The sequence below is a fragment of the Pezoporus wallicus genome, unplaced genomic scaffold, assembly GCF_028554395.1.
Source record: "Pezoporus wallicus isolate ANWC-B61680 ecotype Strahan unplaced genomic scaffold, APGP_CSIRO_Pwel_v1 contig_11133, whole genome shotgun sequence".
Classification (NCBI taxonomy): domain Eukaryota; kingdom Metazoa; phylum Chordata; class Aves; order Psittaciformes; family Psittacidae; genus Pezoporus; species Pezoporus wallicus.
The window spans coordinates 1,562,614-1,578,483 of record NW_026636583.1 but is presented as its reverse complement, the minus strand read 5'-3'; the positions used below and the strand labels follow the sequence as shown (position 1 = coordinate 1,578,483).

The window sequence follows — 15,870 nt, the reverse complement described above, 5'->3', positions numbered from 1 at the left end:
GACTTTGAAGGCCAGAGGAGTTTGATTCCTTCTGTTCACCGTCAGGGTGAGGCTCTTCACTGTGGTCTTAAGATCAAAGTAAGGTGGCAATTCTAAACCCACATCTCTCCCAGAGCAGAAACCCTGAACCTTCAGAGGTGGGAAAGTCTCCAGTCCCATGCTGCAATCGTGCTAATTGCATTACAATCAGCCTGCGCTGACACAGCCAAAGGAACTGCTCCTGGCAGGGCGAGTGCGATCCTACCACTATCCATTAAAGAGCTGGCTCTTGCTATTCCCCATCTGTATCAAGAGTGATGGAGACGCCAGCCCTGTCCTGGCTCTGCACCATGGGTCTGATGCCTTCTTGTTGTAGAGAAAGGGCTGTTACACTGGTTTGATGGCAAAGGGCTTTCAACCTGCCATAGAACCTGCATTTGGTACAGCTTTAAACTGCCTCCATCCAGCCTGGTGTGCAGAGGAGGGAGAGCTGTAGTCCTACAGCAGCAAGTAAAATCAAAGGACTATGTGTGTGTGGATGGAGAAGAGGAACTCGTGTCGTGTAGGCTTAACACAGCATGAAAGTCAAAGGCAGAGAACAGGATGGGGCTGGAGATAAGCAGGTACAGGAGCAGGAACACATTTCTAACGCTGCATCCAGGTATTCAAGCCTTCCTTAAGCTGGGCTCCTTCAGCAGCCATGCACGGTAATACCATCCCCTCTAGAGGAAGGAAGGAGAAGTGAGGCTCTTCCCCAGCAGCATCCCTCTGAGCACACGTTCCAAAAGGAGCCGGTAGATGCCCCAGTCCTTCATCAGAACCAGCGCAAAATCTGCACTGGGACTGATCAGGAGGAGCTTCATCCCAAGGAACGCATCCTGCAGAACCCAGATTGTTAGGAATGCACAAGCAAATGGATAAGAGGGAGCACGCTTGGGCAGGGCTTAAAGGGAAAGACAAAACTCGGTTTACAAAGCGTGGAGAGCTGATAGCACTGGATTTTCCTGCTTGAGCAGCGGGCATGGTTCCCTCTTGGCAGCCATGTAACCGGACTCGGTCTCTCCCACTTGCTCTCGGTGATTACAAGGAGGCTTCTCCTCCGATGTCTTCAGTGTTTATTTAATGTTTTCCAGTTTTACCCAGTTTAAATGCTGCCATTGTGGCAGTGCTGGTGAAATTCGGACATAAAGCATCCTTTGGGGATAGAAAACCACAGTGGTTTCATCTATCCTAACCCTAACACCAGCAGAGGAAGCTGCTTTCTTTTCCTGCATCACTGATGAGATGCAATTCTTGCTGACAGAGCACAAAGAGCTGGAGCCAAGGCAAGCAGGCAACATGCCTCGGCCTCCTTGTGAATGAGTGACTTAACAGATGATGAATGATTGCACTGCACGAACATCGGAGCTTTGGGCTTTACAGCTTCCCAACAGGACAAGCCAACCCCAGCTCACCTTCCCTTTCAGTTTTCACCCAATGGCTGCAATCTGGAGATGGACTTTTGCCGAGGGTTCGTAGTGATAGGACAAGGTCTGGTCTAGACTTCACTTTTTCGCTCAGCTTTTGCTAATGGCGCTCAGCTTGAAATTCAGAATGCACGTTACTGCTTTCCATAGTATTCTGTGTATTTCTAGGCCACTGGCCTCTACATGCTGTCAGAACAGAGGCCAAAACCTCCCTCCAGAACCAGATGCTGAAAGCTTTGCATTCAACTCACAGAGCAGCCCATCAGGGGGGTGCTATGATGAGAACAGACACAGCGTTATCAGTGGAGCGATGCTACTCAAGCCAAATGTCTACTTCTTGTGTGTAAGCCTCAGTAAAATCACTTCTACAAGGCAAACAGGATTCAGTCCTGCTGACCAAGAACATACTGGAAGATACTTCAAGTTTACACAAAGCTCAGTGCAGTCAATCCTCTGGAGTACTCACGTGGCTGCTTGGCTGACGAAGGGAACTGGAACCTGATGTTCAGCACCACCACCAGCTGAATGATTCATCACAGGAATCACTCTTCTTGGAAAGGGAAACTGCTTTAAAAGTGACCTTTTCTCCTGTGCTAAGTGCCTTCATAAACAAGTAAAGACCTCAGAGCACATAAATCTACTTGAAACCCCTAATTTCTGTATTTTAGTTCGCTTTAAATAAAGGAGGCAACCAATGTTGTCTTAAAACTGTTCCCAACTCAAACAGATCTCAAATCAGCATTTAGAGTATGAAATGCCAATGAAATATAAAGATGATACATGTGGTTTGGGTTCTGCTGTCAACACCATCAGTTTCCTTTCTTTCTTATTATGTCAGTGAAGAATATGCACATCAGGATGTACATTTGTGCTGTTATTGTCAGTCACTCTCCTCCAACATGACAATTCCAATACTTTCCTACTTTCTTCATTCTGAAGCATCCCAGTTTGAGTTTACTCCGTGCTGCTAACCACAGCAAGAACTAACTTACTTCATTCAACAGGCCACATAAGCTACAACACCACATGTGGGTTTCAAGTTAACTGAAGTCTCCTGAATAAGGGCTGAACACCGTTGTGCTCCGTTTCTCTTTGCTTTATTATAATGCTCTTTAAAAGCTGACACTGCAGTTCAAGTCTGGTACCACTCTACAGACCAATGAGTAGTGTTCACTGAAACGGCCATTCCTGTGAAAGTCACAAAAACACAGCAGGAAGATTAAAGATACAGTATTCCATACTGACCAAGCTTCCATGGGTGTGACAATGACAGAGGGCTCTACCAGAGGTCACTAAAGCCACTACCGTCAAACCCTAAGAATGGACATTGAAATGCTGCTTGATGCCTGTTTAAATCCCTGCTCAAGCCTTTCTTTCAGTACTGCCAAAGCAAGGTGGGAGCTGAAACACCTCTGTAGGCCACTGCTCTCCAAGAGGACAACTGTATCTTTAAATGTATCCTGGATTCAGCAAGAAAGGATTTACCTACGCTTGTTAAATTATTGCACAGATCATTACACTGATAAATACATTATGAATCCATGGAATGTTACACAGTCTGGCCTGGAAAAATCAAAGCAGCAGAATCATCCTGGAGGTATCAACCGTGAGGGAGAGCTGGCCAAAGACTTCTTGAAATGCAGTAATTCTTAACAGGTTTCAAGAGAGAAATGAAACAAGTTTAAAGTAATCCCTAACTCTTGGGATGAGGCTCCTGGCTTGGGGACATTCTCCAAGACTTTCCCTGTTCTGCAAGCAGCACTTGGTTTGAATGTCATGAAGTTTCTCTTATATCAGACCACCTGCAGGAATCCAACTACTCTGTATTTCCCAAAGTTGAAGCCATACTAAGGAATAAACCAGTCTGAAACACCAGAGAAGCTAAACCAAGCACCACAATGTCCGATTGTCGCAGTGCTCATTTCACCTACTGCAATTTGCTTGTAGGACTTACAATTGGTAATGCACAGTGGGGGACTGGAAAGAAAACGGGAGTAAAGTCCAGTAAAACAGAGGCTTTACAAACAAAAATGCCTCATTTCACCCTCTCCTCTGGAAGACACGGGAAAATACTCAGACAGGTCATAAAAAAATACCCATCTGCCTGTGAAACTGAGACCAGCTGGGGTAATAGCTTTGCAGCTGCAGTTATGTTTTATACCATTTTACTGGTTTTTACTACCTTCCAGTACCACCTTTCTGGGTTTTGTGGCATTTTGTTGCCTCTCTACAGCACCGCAAGAAGAGAGACAGCAACTGCTCTGCCCCTGTCTCCTCAACACGAAGACAAATCATTACCCAAAGCTTCTGCCTGAGTAGGGCTCTGGCTGTTTAGGTTCATTCAGTACATAAAGTTTCAAGAGACACAAAACTAAAACCAGAGGAACCAATGGCTCATGCCAATCCCAGCTGCAAGTGATGAAAATCAACCAGCTCCCCCTTAGGCAGGCCACGCAGCTGAGCAGAACGCACGCATACACATCGCAGTTACTGGATGCTGATTCACTGTTGATTGAATGGGCTGAAATAAAGCTTACCCCGCCACGAGCTATTTCAGGAGGTTTATGAAAGTGTAATAGCCATACACAGGAAGCTGGATCAGCTTCGCATCACTCCAGACAGACAGCAGCAGTGCAACCCATTGGATAGGTTTTGCCATCACCGCAACACTTCACAAAGACAAACCGTTGGCCAAGGACCAGGCAGTGCCACTTCCCACCATGCGGCACTTGCTCCGAGCACATGCATTACAGCTTCAGACTGGGCAGCACACAAATGACAAGTAGGCAACAGAGGTGTATGCATCAAAATACAAGGTTACGTTTGACATGCAGTTAAACTATGACAAAGGTATACTCGGAACTGGAGGAAAAGAAGAACAAAAGCCTTGTTTTCCAAGTCAGGCTGTAAACATCTGCACTGGTACCCACAAGCAGCATTGTAAACTGAGAGCTCTCACTTCCAAAGGGTCAGCGTGGTGGTGAGAACATGCCTCGGATGGCTCAGCCTGGAGCAGTGCCTGGGTCCTGCAGAGACCACGCTGTCAGGAGAAGCAAGGGGAATAAAGAGACATGCCAAGTCTCACAGGACAGGGCTAGAGAAGACTAGAAAAATACTTTGCTCACCATCTGAAAGATCCTACTAATAGAAATACAGAATGAGGCTATAAATAGAGCTACTCCTACTTAGACTGAAGCCTTTAAAATCTGCTACTTTTGAAGTGATTCATAATTTCCCTTCCTTTCAAATCTCTTCACATTACTGCAGGCTCAAAAACATCCAAGAAGAGGAAAAAAAGAGATGAAGCAGTACTTAAGGAAACTTTGACAACTTAAGTTGTTTGCTTGAACAAATTAACTTATTTTAAGAAGAAAAGGCTTTTTTAGGCATGTATCAAGATCCACAGTAGAGAACTCCATGCTGGTATCAAAGCAGACTAGGCAATGACATAATGATTTGAAGTTTCCAAGTGAGCTGCTTGTTTCTGGGCTGGGTGTACATTTACAACCCACCCCAAAAATAAAATGGGATACATAGGACATCTTTGTCCTTATAGTCACAGTTCTTCTGTAGAAGTTATGGCTCGTTTCATGCAAAGCAGTTTGTGGGGTCAAAACAGAGACATAACTGAATCTTCTATTCCATTCCTTAATGCTGACAAGGAGTTTCTGGAGTTCCCAAAATAGGGTTTCTTTAACAAGATCCAGGAAGAAAATGTGGAGAAATCCGAGACAGAAACTGAGATAGTTTGACATATTAAAGATTCATTTGGAAAACATCTGCTTAACTTAAACTTTACTATTGAAGCCAGACATCTACTCATCTTGAAGGGGCTTGCTGCCAGCCTCTCTCCTCAACATCTTCATATTTTCCATCTATTTTTTATTACTGGAATCTCTTCTATAGATCTGTTTCACTGCCAAGTTGCCAAACAGACGTCCAAAAGGCTGTGAGCAGCAGAATGATTTCTATTTTATCTCTTTTGATAAAAATGATGGGGAGAAGGAAGAAAGACAAGAATAAAAACCAGACTATATAAAATAGTCAAACTGGGGGAAGGAGAACACCACAGACTGGCATTTTGTCTGTGTAGAAGAGCTGCACTGCACAAAGTCTTGACCCATTGAACAAGAAGGGCAGGTAGAGCCATTCTGGATATCCCTTGATAGCTCAGGTCAGAACTATGAGTTTATACAAGGAATTATCTAGCTCTAGATTCCTTATTAAGGGGAGAAAATAAGATTTAAAAGGCTAAAAAAGAACCCTCAAAGTTTAAAAACAAAGCTCCAATAGAAAATAATCTTAATGGCCATCTTGAATTGCCAGACTAAATATAGTCACAGCAATCCGTAAGGCATTTGAACTACATCTATTCAACTGCAGCTTGTTATTTAATGGATATCTTTTCAAGACAAACCCTGTCCTTCCTTTGCATTGAACACCTCAGGTCATCTCAAGTTACATGAGGACTGGATGAACACCTATTAACCTATACATGCAAGGCTGTGCCATGAAGATGTGCTTGCACTGCTTTCTTCCCTTTGAACATTCATGTTAAGAAAGTCACTGTACCCAGCTTTGACAGCGCAAGGAGGATACAGTCAGCACTGGGCTTAAAAAAGGGAGAGCCACCTTTATGCAATAAAAGATTCAGATGCTACTTCTGTTTTTCTAAACCAGGACAGAAGAAAGGAGAATGAACAGGAAGCACAAAAGTAACAGATCAGTAAAGGTCAACCACAATACTCCAGCTGCATGTAAAACCTTCTCTCCTCCATCAGCCAGCACAGCCTCCCTTTGCTAGCTGTGCAAAACAGGGTTAACAGAGTTCTACCAGTTCTGGTTATCCCACCCATCACCAGCTGAAGATGCCTTTTTTGTTGCCTTAGGAGGTTTTCTGGTCTTGCTCTCTCCTCCTGCGTTTTCCCAGTTGGTTTCCCAGTTTTCCCAACTATCGCTGTTACTGTTCTTGTTGTTGGAGACTGTTCCTGAGCCCCACACGTCCCAGCTATCGGAGCTCTTCTTCTCTGTGGAATTGTCCACATAGGTCCAGCTCTCACTGCTTGGAGATTTATGAGCTTTTGGTGGATCTGAGTTGCCGAAGGTCTCCCAGAAGCTCTGATCTACAGCATTGTTCTGGTAGCTCTCCCCACCACTGTTCTGGTAGCTGCCTCCCTCTGGGGGTCTGTTATGGGGGAAAGAACACCAAGAAGGTAGAAATAAATCAGTTATGACAACCATAATAAATGACCACAAACAAAGCAAACTCTAATGCTCCTGCCCTTTGCTTAAACAAAACTAGAACTAAATATATTGCTCTGAATAGCATAAGCTTTTATTCTAATTCATAGATTTTTAACAGCCTTAGTAAGCGCAGGATAAGGGGATATGCACTTGGAGTAACTTTAAAACCAAGCCAGGCACTATTTGGTTCTCAGTTTAACAACTGTCATGAATTTGGACTGAATTCCTCCCATATCACAGGCAGAAGGACCACTAGCAAAGACAGAATCACCTCTTCCCATGTAAAAATTACGTGCTATTACTGTATTGCAGAGAATATATAGGTGATAAAATTACATGTTTAAAGAGACAATAATAATACCTGTCAGCATTATCATCTGGTTTGCCAGAAAAGAAAGTGGTGACATCTCGCCATCCCTTACTCCCAACTCCCTGAACCTAGAGAAGAAAAAGGACATTCCATTCATTCAGAGTGAACCAACACCTCTTCCAAGCCCGACAGCAGAAGCCACACCACATTCCTCCACTTGTTCAGATAAAGAGAACACACTGCACCAGTAAATTTCACTCACAAGTCACTACTGCTCTTGGTGGGCAGTTTTGTGATTGACGTAAAGAACATACACTTGACAGAAATGGGATGCTGGAAGACGTGAGAAGTTGGTCAAGTTCAGCTTTGTCACCCATCACTGTCAGTAGCAGTCAACAGAATTCTCTCCTAGACTTCCCTGTCAAAAATGCTGGAATTATTCCATACATAAAATTAAACTTAATGACAGCACCAGTGTATTGATGTTAAGATTCATGTAACTAGTATGTATATTTCTACTGTGCTACAAAACCATTTTCATCCTGTTCCAGTGGTATTGTTTCACTGCCCACGTAAAATAGGCCAAAAACTGTGCTCTAGAATAAACAGAACTGCTAGGAGAATCCTTTGGGGGTTATTATAATGGACTGGCATTGGACTAGAAACACAAATTCTGAAGTGACAGCCATGGAAGTTACTCTTCTAAGTCACAGATACAGAGGACGAGTCCCAGCATTCAGACTAAAAGTTACTTTAAAAAGAACAGGTAACATCACTTATTGTATTCAAATATTTCCAACATTTAAAGCATTACGATAGAGCTTCCAGTGCTGACTTAGAAATTAGAAGTGTTAGAAGTACAGACCCTCCTAAGTAACACCATACAAGTCACCAAAACAGCTATTAGCTTGTGCAGGACTTCTGCACCTCACAGCTGGAGAGAGCACTTACCCCATTACCAAGCAATGACAGCAAAAGATGACAAAGAAAAAAGGTAGAGCACATTAGTAAGTTTAACTGTACAAATACAACACAAGCTGTCTCCATATCCTCCAGCAGACATTTTCGGTTGGTGTCTGGGACATTGGCTGCCTTGTAACTCCACATCATGCTCTTGGGGAAGCTACTACAAGGACTACATCATACCTGGAACAGCTTTATAACACCCCAGCAGAAGTACTGAATGTTACACTTCCAATATATCTGTATTTAACAAAGCAGAGACTAAAGCTGCATTGTTAAGAATATGGAGACTGGCTTCGTGCGTGTGGCCTCCTTAAAAGCAGGGAGGCCACTTCGTACCTTGCTGGCCAACTGGGATACCCCCACGGTGACCTCCTCAAATATTTTCCCCTCTTTCACCTATGTGAATCAAAGTATTAGTAATTAGTCATAAACCAAAGGTATTACTGAAACCTTAAGACAAACTTAGTTGTGCTTAACAGCTATAACAGAAAGTGTAAAGACAAAACAAACCAAACTGAAAGTGACTCAAAATATAGGAAAACTAATAAAGTTAAGGAAATTACATATGAAGTCCATTGACCTATGATGGAGTGAACCTCAGTCTTCTGAAGTTTTTGAAGGGAATTATATAGAGAGTTTGAAGAAGGTGCCACTACACTAATTCTGACCATAAAAACACCAGTACAAAAGTATCTGTAAATGTGGCATGTTATAAATATATTAAATAAAAAGATTTAGTTTTGAGAGACTAAAACCCTGTTATATCCATTATATCCTCTATTTTTTTATACATGCTTATTCAGATATTAAAACGCTGATCAACCAGAGTACAACTGAACTATTTGCTGTTTCCTCTTTGCTACTGTGCTGGTGTATGTAGGACAGAATGACACACTGGCAATCCAGGCACTTGTGACAGGAGGAAAAAGATCCCTCCCTAAGTGAGCATAACCATGTTCTGCAAGTAATTTACTAGTTCCAAAGTTACCTTTTCCTGTGCAGGTTTGAGAACATTTTCATTTAATGTCTGACCTAACTCTGATGCCTATTTAAAAGCAAAACAAAAACAAAGTCAGTTATAGTTTCCTTAAAAAAAACCCCAACCAAGCACCAAAAACCACAGCCAACATCTTCTGCAGGCTCATTTCTCAGCAGTATCTCCAAAAACACATGAAGGCTGCAAGAGGTTTGATTCAAACAAGCAGAATGAGCTGAAAAGCACACACAGTACAGTGCTGCAGGAAACAGTAACAGAAAATACATGAAAACCAGATGTACACAGCAATAGGTTGTTGGAGATGCTCAGAGCCCAAGCAAAGTCTGACCTTGCACTGGAAGCAGAAGCAATGGTTCAACCAGCAACAGCCTCAGAGATGGGGCCCTTGCTAATCCCTGCAGCTGAGTATTTGGAAGAACTGACCTCATCCACCCTCATTTTTCCTTACTAATGGGATTACTTGAAGAACTAGATCTTTTGGGCCAATTTTTCCTCCATTCTTGTGTCTTCTAATGCTGTATTGTCATCTTTAATAACAGCCCCATTGTTTCTAAGCAGTACAGAAGAGCCAAGGCTGTGACAGAAGATTTTTGCAATCTTTACTTAATGATCCAGGTTTGCAAGGAGAGAAAAAACGATGAACTTCAGAAACCTATTGCAATGCAGAACAAGATGTGTAAGGATACTGTACTTACACTGACAAGGACAGCAGGGATTGCAAGTGCTTCATATGAAATCATTCCTTTCCCTACTACCATAATAAGCCTTTGACTGATGGAAGCTTTTCTTCAGAATTGCCATATTACACTGCTTACCTTCTGAATTAGCTCAATTGATTCAAAAGGGCCAGTATCCTTGCCTAAACATTAGCAGAGGCTGATGAGGTTTTGTTTCCTAAGGGTTTATATCTTATTGCTATCATTGCTTAGGGTGCGTGAGCCTTCCTGTTCTTCCTTGGAATGGAGCACCTTGAACATCTTCCCTCCATAGACTCCATGGTGTCTAAGAAGCCTTTCTCTTTGCCACAGAGCTTCTAGGATCTCCCCTCTAGTCAACCTCCATTATCGCCAGCACTTCTACTCCTTACCAGTTCAAAAGTCATTTGAGAAGACAAAGGCAAAAGGTAACCCCACTTCCCCCTAGTAAGGAATGCAAATGCAAATCACATAAGGCTTGTTTCCATTGGAAGGGAAGTGCTAGAAAGGCTGGGAAGTGCTTAGCAAAAACAAGGGCATTTTTGACCTTTGAAAAATCCTTCACTCTGTTAAACCTGGCAAACTGTTTATGTTATGAAGAGTGTAATATACCAAGACTAAGAGCTAAGAGGAGTCATTGCTAGAATTAGGAAGAACTCTTTTACTATCCCATTTACTGAACCACATAATTTTATAAATATGGAAAGATCTGGGTACAATTGTGTTTCCATCTGTACCACTTCTTCACCTTTACTACTACCGAATTCAGGATAGCATCCTAACCACCATTACAAACACTGCGTTAACAGGACACTTAGTAAAGAGTCTGGCTTCACACATCACCCCAGGGGAGTTCTTGGTATCCTGCATTCCTGGATGTGACATGCAAACAGAAATCCTGAAATCCTATCCAGTTTAGCCTATTTTAAGTCAGACTGAAGAACTATTACTGTATGAAACACACAACATTGTTCTGAACAGGTTGGACTTAAGGCAAGAAAAGAAAAGACAGCTCAAGAGCAAATGCACATATTCAGCACAAACAGTGACAAGGAGCCCATGCACAAGAATATATGTGAGGGTGTTACCGGCTCTGGCTGCTGCTTGTAGCCCCAAAACTTTACCCAGACAGCAAAAGAGAAAGAGCAAGGAAGGTAGAAGCAGCTTTTAGCAAAAACTTGGCAGCAATTTTTCAGGCAAGTTAAGTAGCACAAACCTTTTCCACCTTCAACATCTACTGACAAGACAAAGAGTGAATGTGTTTGCTCACTGGACACCTAACAGACTTTTAAACAATTATTACATCAAAAAGATGTTCAATCTCTTCTACAGGGCAAAGGATCAGATGTTTCAGGAACAACGTTTAGGCATCAGTAACACAGCTTAGGGTCTAAAGCACTGTGTTGCTGTGGTCCTTGTCAGTACATGTGATGAGCTTTCACACCTAATATTGTATTTAGGTTTGCTCATAACACTAAAGAAAGAAGAGGTAGCTAGAAGGGAAGCTGCTGCAAGGAGTGAAAGAGGAAGATCTGTATAACACTTGTTTTTTTACATAAGCCAAGCAGCGAATACTTCAAAGCTTTTAAGTGGCAAGTCTGGGTGTTTTCACAGACAGTTTTGTTGCAAAACATTCAACTTTGCTATCTGGAGTATTAACACAATACTGCAAACATCTGTCTGAGCACCAATACCTGCATTTCACACTGGTTTTGAGCAATACCATCCTACACAGAGCAGAAAGCATGCCAGGCTAATGCTCTACAAGTTAATTTCATAACAATATTAAGCAGTTCATATTTGTTATACATTATTAGACTTTAGCAATGGCTTGCATTATGTCACTAAGAAACCTACTTCAAGTTAGGGAACATTTAAGGTTCACAAACATAAAATAAGGGTATTTGAAGCTTGCAAGCATGCAAGAATTAAAGCGTTTCATTGTACTGCCTCTCCAGTACACCCAACAGTTACACACAGCAGAGCAGCACTGTTTATTTCTTGCTTAATTTGATCACTGCCGTTCCCATGCAATTCCCATGGAAATCAAAACGAGAGCCTAAAATTACTCTACACTACAAAGGAAAAACACAGTGGTCTGTTCAGGATCAAATCCAAATCAATCAGTGCAGGCAAGTACGTGACATTTAAAGCCAGTTACAGTCAATAAGAAAGAGCAAAATCTATAATCACCTTTTGACTTGCTTGAGATCCAAATCTGGTCGCCTATGAAAAGGAGAAAATATATTCAAGTTTACTAGGAATAAACCCCTTGCTTTTTAAATACACACATGTAGAAATGCTGCATGAGCCTCTCCAAGATGAATGGAGCTTTGCCAGAATTTCACAGCAGAGGAGATCCATATGACGACCTCTGGCATTCGAGATTGCTCTGGGGAAGCATGGGTCTTTCTCAACTTACAACAGGGGGAAGAAAAAGCTCTTCAACACAGACTACACATCTCTTTCCACCATCATCCAGTGGATGAATTAACACAAATATCCATCCAGAAGCATGAGAAACAGTTAAGGCAAAGATCTGCACTCAATATGCAACCATTTTATACGCCACAGGCAAAGACATACAAAGAGCAGAATTCAGTTTGCACCAATAGTTCTTTTAAAGGCACAACACTACTAAAACACTATCAGAACCTCTGAGTTTACAAGGATTACACTGAAATACACTGTTTACTTACACCCTCTTTAGCAGCAGAGGCAATTTTGCTTGCTCCAGTTGTAAAACTGCTCCATCCCTTTAAAGAAAGCGAGAATGCTGTAAGTTATATGTATAACTTAAATATATATACATATATATTATATATATAATGTAGTGAATAACCAGGTGCTCAGTATTACATGTTGAATGAAGTCAAAATGTTCTGCAATACACCTTGTCCTGTAGTCAGAAGAACTACTCACCAGGAACAGCAAAAATTATACTCTCACTTAACTGTAACACAGCAGTGAACTTCCATTATTTGTGCAAATCAACTGCAATTTGAACAGATCTGACTGCTTCAGATGATACTCTTCTGTAAATGGCTACATGAAAAAAATTCAGCCTCACTATAATCAAGGCCTTAAAATCACACTGTAATATGCACCTGTGGTCACAAGAGGGCATTTGAATCATAAGTTTCGAGGAGATTCTAGGCTCAAGTAACAGTTGACAGTAACTGGGATAACAGTGACATCTCTCCTTTGCTGTCTTAGCACAGCTGGGATACGTTATAAACGTGGTTTCTAATCTGAATTCTCTGGTCTACAATCTATCACATAACTAGAAAATGAGCAGACCAGTACAAAGCATCCTATGGAATCACCTGGAATACTGGTCAAAGGCTCAGGCATTACCTTTGTCTATTGTGTTCTAGAGAAATTACTGTATTTTTTAAAACAACAGTGGAACCTAGTGTAGGTATTTAGACAGATGAGGCTCCACAGAAACCTACTGGCCAAAAACCCTGGTAGAAAACCTTACTGTATTCCAAAGTGATTCCAAATCCCAAATAGTGGTTAACACTGCCACTCTGCAGCCTATCAAAGCCCCCTGTGTCCCTGACTCCCTCTGACTTTATCCTCATTTTCCTTCAACAATGCATCTTTCTCTATCTCTACTTCAATCATGACAACTGTTCAACCATATGCTGTTACCTCTTCACATGCTGTCACAGGCATTTCAAATGTTTTCATCACTGCTCAAAGTTCTTGGCACCCCTCTACACACACATTTCAGTCGTTTTCCACTGAACATACCTAATATGGCTAATCTATTTAGACCGCTGCCACCCTAACTGCTATTCCCAACAGGTAATTACTTTTATCTCTCCAAGCCTTGTTGAGTATTAGTTCTTAATCCATTTCTATAGCCTCATTTATTTATTTGTATGACTAATACCAGACACAATTCCTAAGGTTTGATCAAGTTTCTCCCTTCATTTTGCCCTTTAAAGTCCACCACATCATCTTCGCTCTTTGAGGAAGCAACCAATACTCTGCATCTCTCCGTTATCTACCTGCAGCTTTCAGTTTCTCTTCTCCATTTATATCTTCTCGTAACAGGGGACAGAAGAAAATAGTAACTGAGGTCACTTAAAGCAATTCCTTACCGAGTACAGTGAGGACATAGCATTGTTCAGGAAGTCATCCTCTTTTTTTGGAGGGTTTACTGTGTTGCCGAACCCAACATAGCGATTCTCTTGGCCACTAGCACAAGGAAATGAATAAACAATGTCTGTATTAGCATGCATTCATTAAAACCATTAAAAGAAAACTGAAAAGCATGAAAGAATGGCAATTGTTTAACAGGCTTTAAAATACACCTGGAAAAAAAAAGTCATAGTACCTAGCACTCAAAATACAAACCCACTCACTTCAAAGATGTAACAACAAGAAGGACCCACTGGGAATCCTTGCAAGTTAAAGTGTCCCCTAAGCAAGTTAATGTGGCTCAATAACTCCCCAGGTTTAGTATCAGAAGTCTGAGTAAATCCTATTAAAGTGATACATGAAAATGGGAAAAGGAAAGAAAGAAGAAAACGGGGTTAGCTTTACAAATACTCCTGTTTAACTCAATAATATACTGAATACACTAAGAATTTCCTAGTTTGGAGCCCACCACAGTAACATTTTGAGTTACAAGCTCTTTCTTCAATGCTATCAGAACATTCTTGTTATACAAATGTATGAAGAGGCACTTTCCTTCCTTTTATACTTTATCATATATGACCAACATATTTTTAATAGCAAACAAGATGTGTTAACTAGTGAATGAGGATCACAGCTGTGTAGCTGCAGTACAACATTCAAGTCTTTGTTATGCTGGAGGGCCAGGCACCCAAAAAGTGAATAAATATTGCATTACCCTTGGTAGGAATTGACATCATCATTTAACCAGTCTTCAAAAGCCTTGTCAGAAGAGGCAGTCGCAGTCTGAGATTGTCCAGCATAACTACTGAAAGATTTAAGAATCAAACTGAGTAAAGCAAAACTCCCTAGCTCAGTAGTGCAGCCTGACACAGATCACCATCATCCAGGGGCAAAACTGATTATTTCTTTCATCTATCAAGTAGCGAACTCTAATGCAACCAGTAAAAGCCATTGGAGTATTGAATGAATAAAGCAACAGTAAACCTGGACACAGACAACACCACTCAGACTACAGGCAGCCCTTGGACATGCTGGATGATGGCCAGGCATGAAGCACTTATCCTCTTGATTTCCAGCTGCTTTTATGTTAACTTGATCCTTTAGTACAGCAAATAACAAAGACTACATGCAAAAGCAGAACAACAAAAGAGCTGTGGTCCAGCTTTGATGCTCCTATCAGTAATGAGCAGCATAAGGAAAGCTCTGCTACATGATATTCCTTAACTTCAGCAGAAGAAATGCTTGTTCAGACAACACCATCAACCGAGTAAAAGCAGCAGACATTCAAACATCAGAATAATTTTGATCCTGCTGTGGCTATGCCAATATGAGATAACAAGAATACACACCGATGAGGAGAAAGAGATGTTTTAGGCTGAGGTGGGGTCCAGTTCCTTGCAGGAGAAGTTTCAATCGACCATTCCTTGCCTTCAGCTACTGTAGCTACCTAGAATAAGTAGGAAAATGATCAAGAAAGCTAGGTCAGAGATTTCATACAAGTTATACACTGGTCCTGGAAAGCAGACAAGGACAAGACATTTTTCACATCTCCTGCCATAGATCCATTCATTTGTTTTCACAAGAAACCAATTTGCTTCTGCATCTGTAGAAAAGCTGAATTAAACACTAATTTTATTTCAGGCAACTTCTTCAAACAATTGTGGTTTGAAGAGGAAAGATTAGATTAATAAAGAGAGGTAAGCACTAATCCCAGAATGATTGGAAGAGGTGGATTTACCCTAGCATATGTCAGCTAAAACACATACACACTTCTAAGTGTTCTCACTGCCTCCTTTAAAGAAAGGCCCTGAACGTCATCTCTTCAGCCCATACTGCTTCTCCAATCCCAGTTATAACTTCAGCAAGTTCATATAAAACTTCCAAAGGCCTTGCCACAAAAACACTAGAGTTCCTCTTTTTACATACTAAAGAGCCTACAGCACACAACTTAGGAATTCTTGCCTTTCATCAAGCTACTCCACTTCAGCCAACCGTCTCCTGTTCATAGGAACTTCTAAAGATGCAGAGACAACACACACAACTTTAAAGCTGCAGGGATAC

At 41.6% G+C, this 15,870-nt stretch overlaps 1 protein-coding gene across 7 annotated transcripts in view; it reads right to left on the bottom strand.

Moving 5' to 3' along the window:
* Positions 1–2,526: 2,526 nt before the first annotated feature.
* Positions 2,527–15,870, bottom strand: part of ARFGAP1 (ADP ribosylation factor GTPase activating protein 1) — a 282,268-nt gene continuing 268,924 nt past the window's right edge. Inside the window, exons 5-14 of one of the 7 annotated variants that reach the window (XM_057400890.1) lie at positions 15,159–15,256; positions 14,525–14,614; positions 13,770–13,866; positions 12,357–12,413; positions 11,851–11,883; positions 10,746–10,775; positions 8,954–9,010; positions 8,302–8,361; positions 7,051–7,127; positions 2,527–6,630 (exon numbers count right to left, since the gene is read on the bottom strand). In XM_057400890.1, coding sequence (XP_057256873.1) covers positions 6,276–6,630; positions 7,051–7,127; positions 8,302–8,361; positions 8,954–9,010; positions 10,746–10,775; positions 11,851–11,883; positions 12,357–12,413; positions 13,770–13,866; positions 14,525–14,614; positions 15,159–15,256 — 954 coding nt within the window. In that variant the 3' untranslated portion in view covers positions 2,527–6,275. The remainder of the gene's footprint in view (positions 6,631–7,050; positions 7,128–8,301; positions 8,362–8,953; positions 9,011–10,745; positions 10,776–11,850; positions 11,884–12,356; positions 12,414–13,769; positions 13,867–14,524; positions 14,615–15,158; positions 15,257–15,870) is intronic. The other 6 variants (XM_057400892.1, XM_057400891.1, XM_057400896.1 and 3 more) reach the window with 6 other exon arrangements.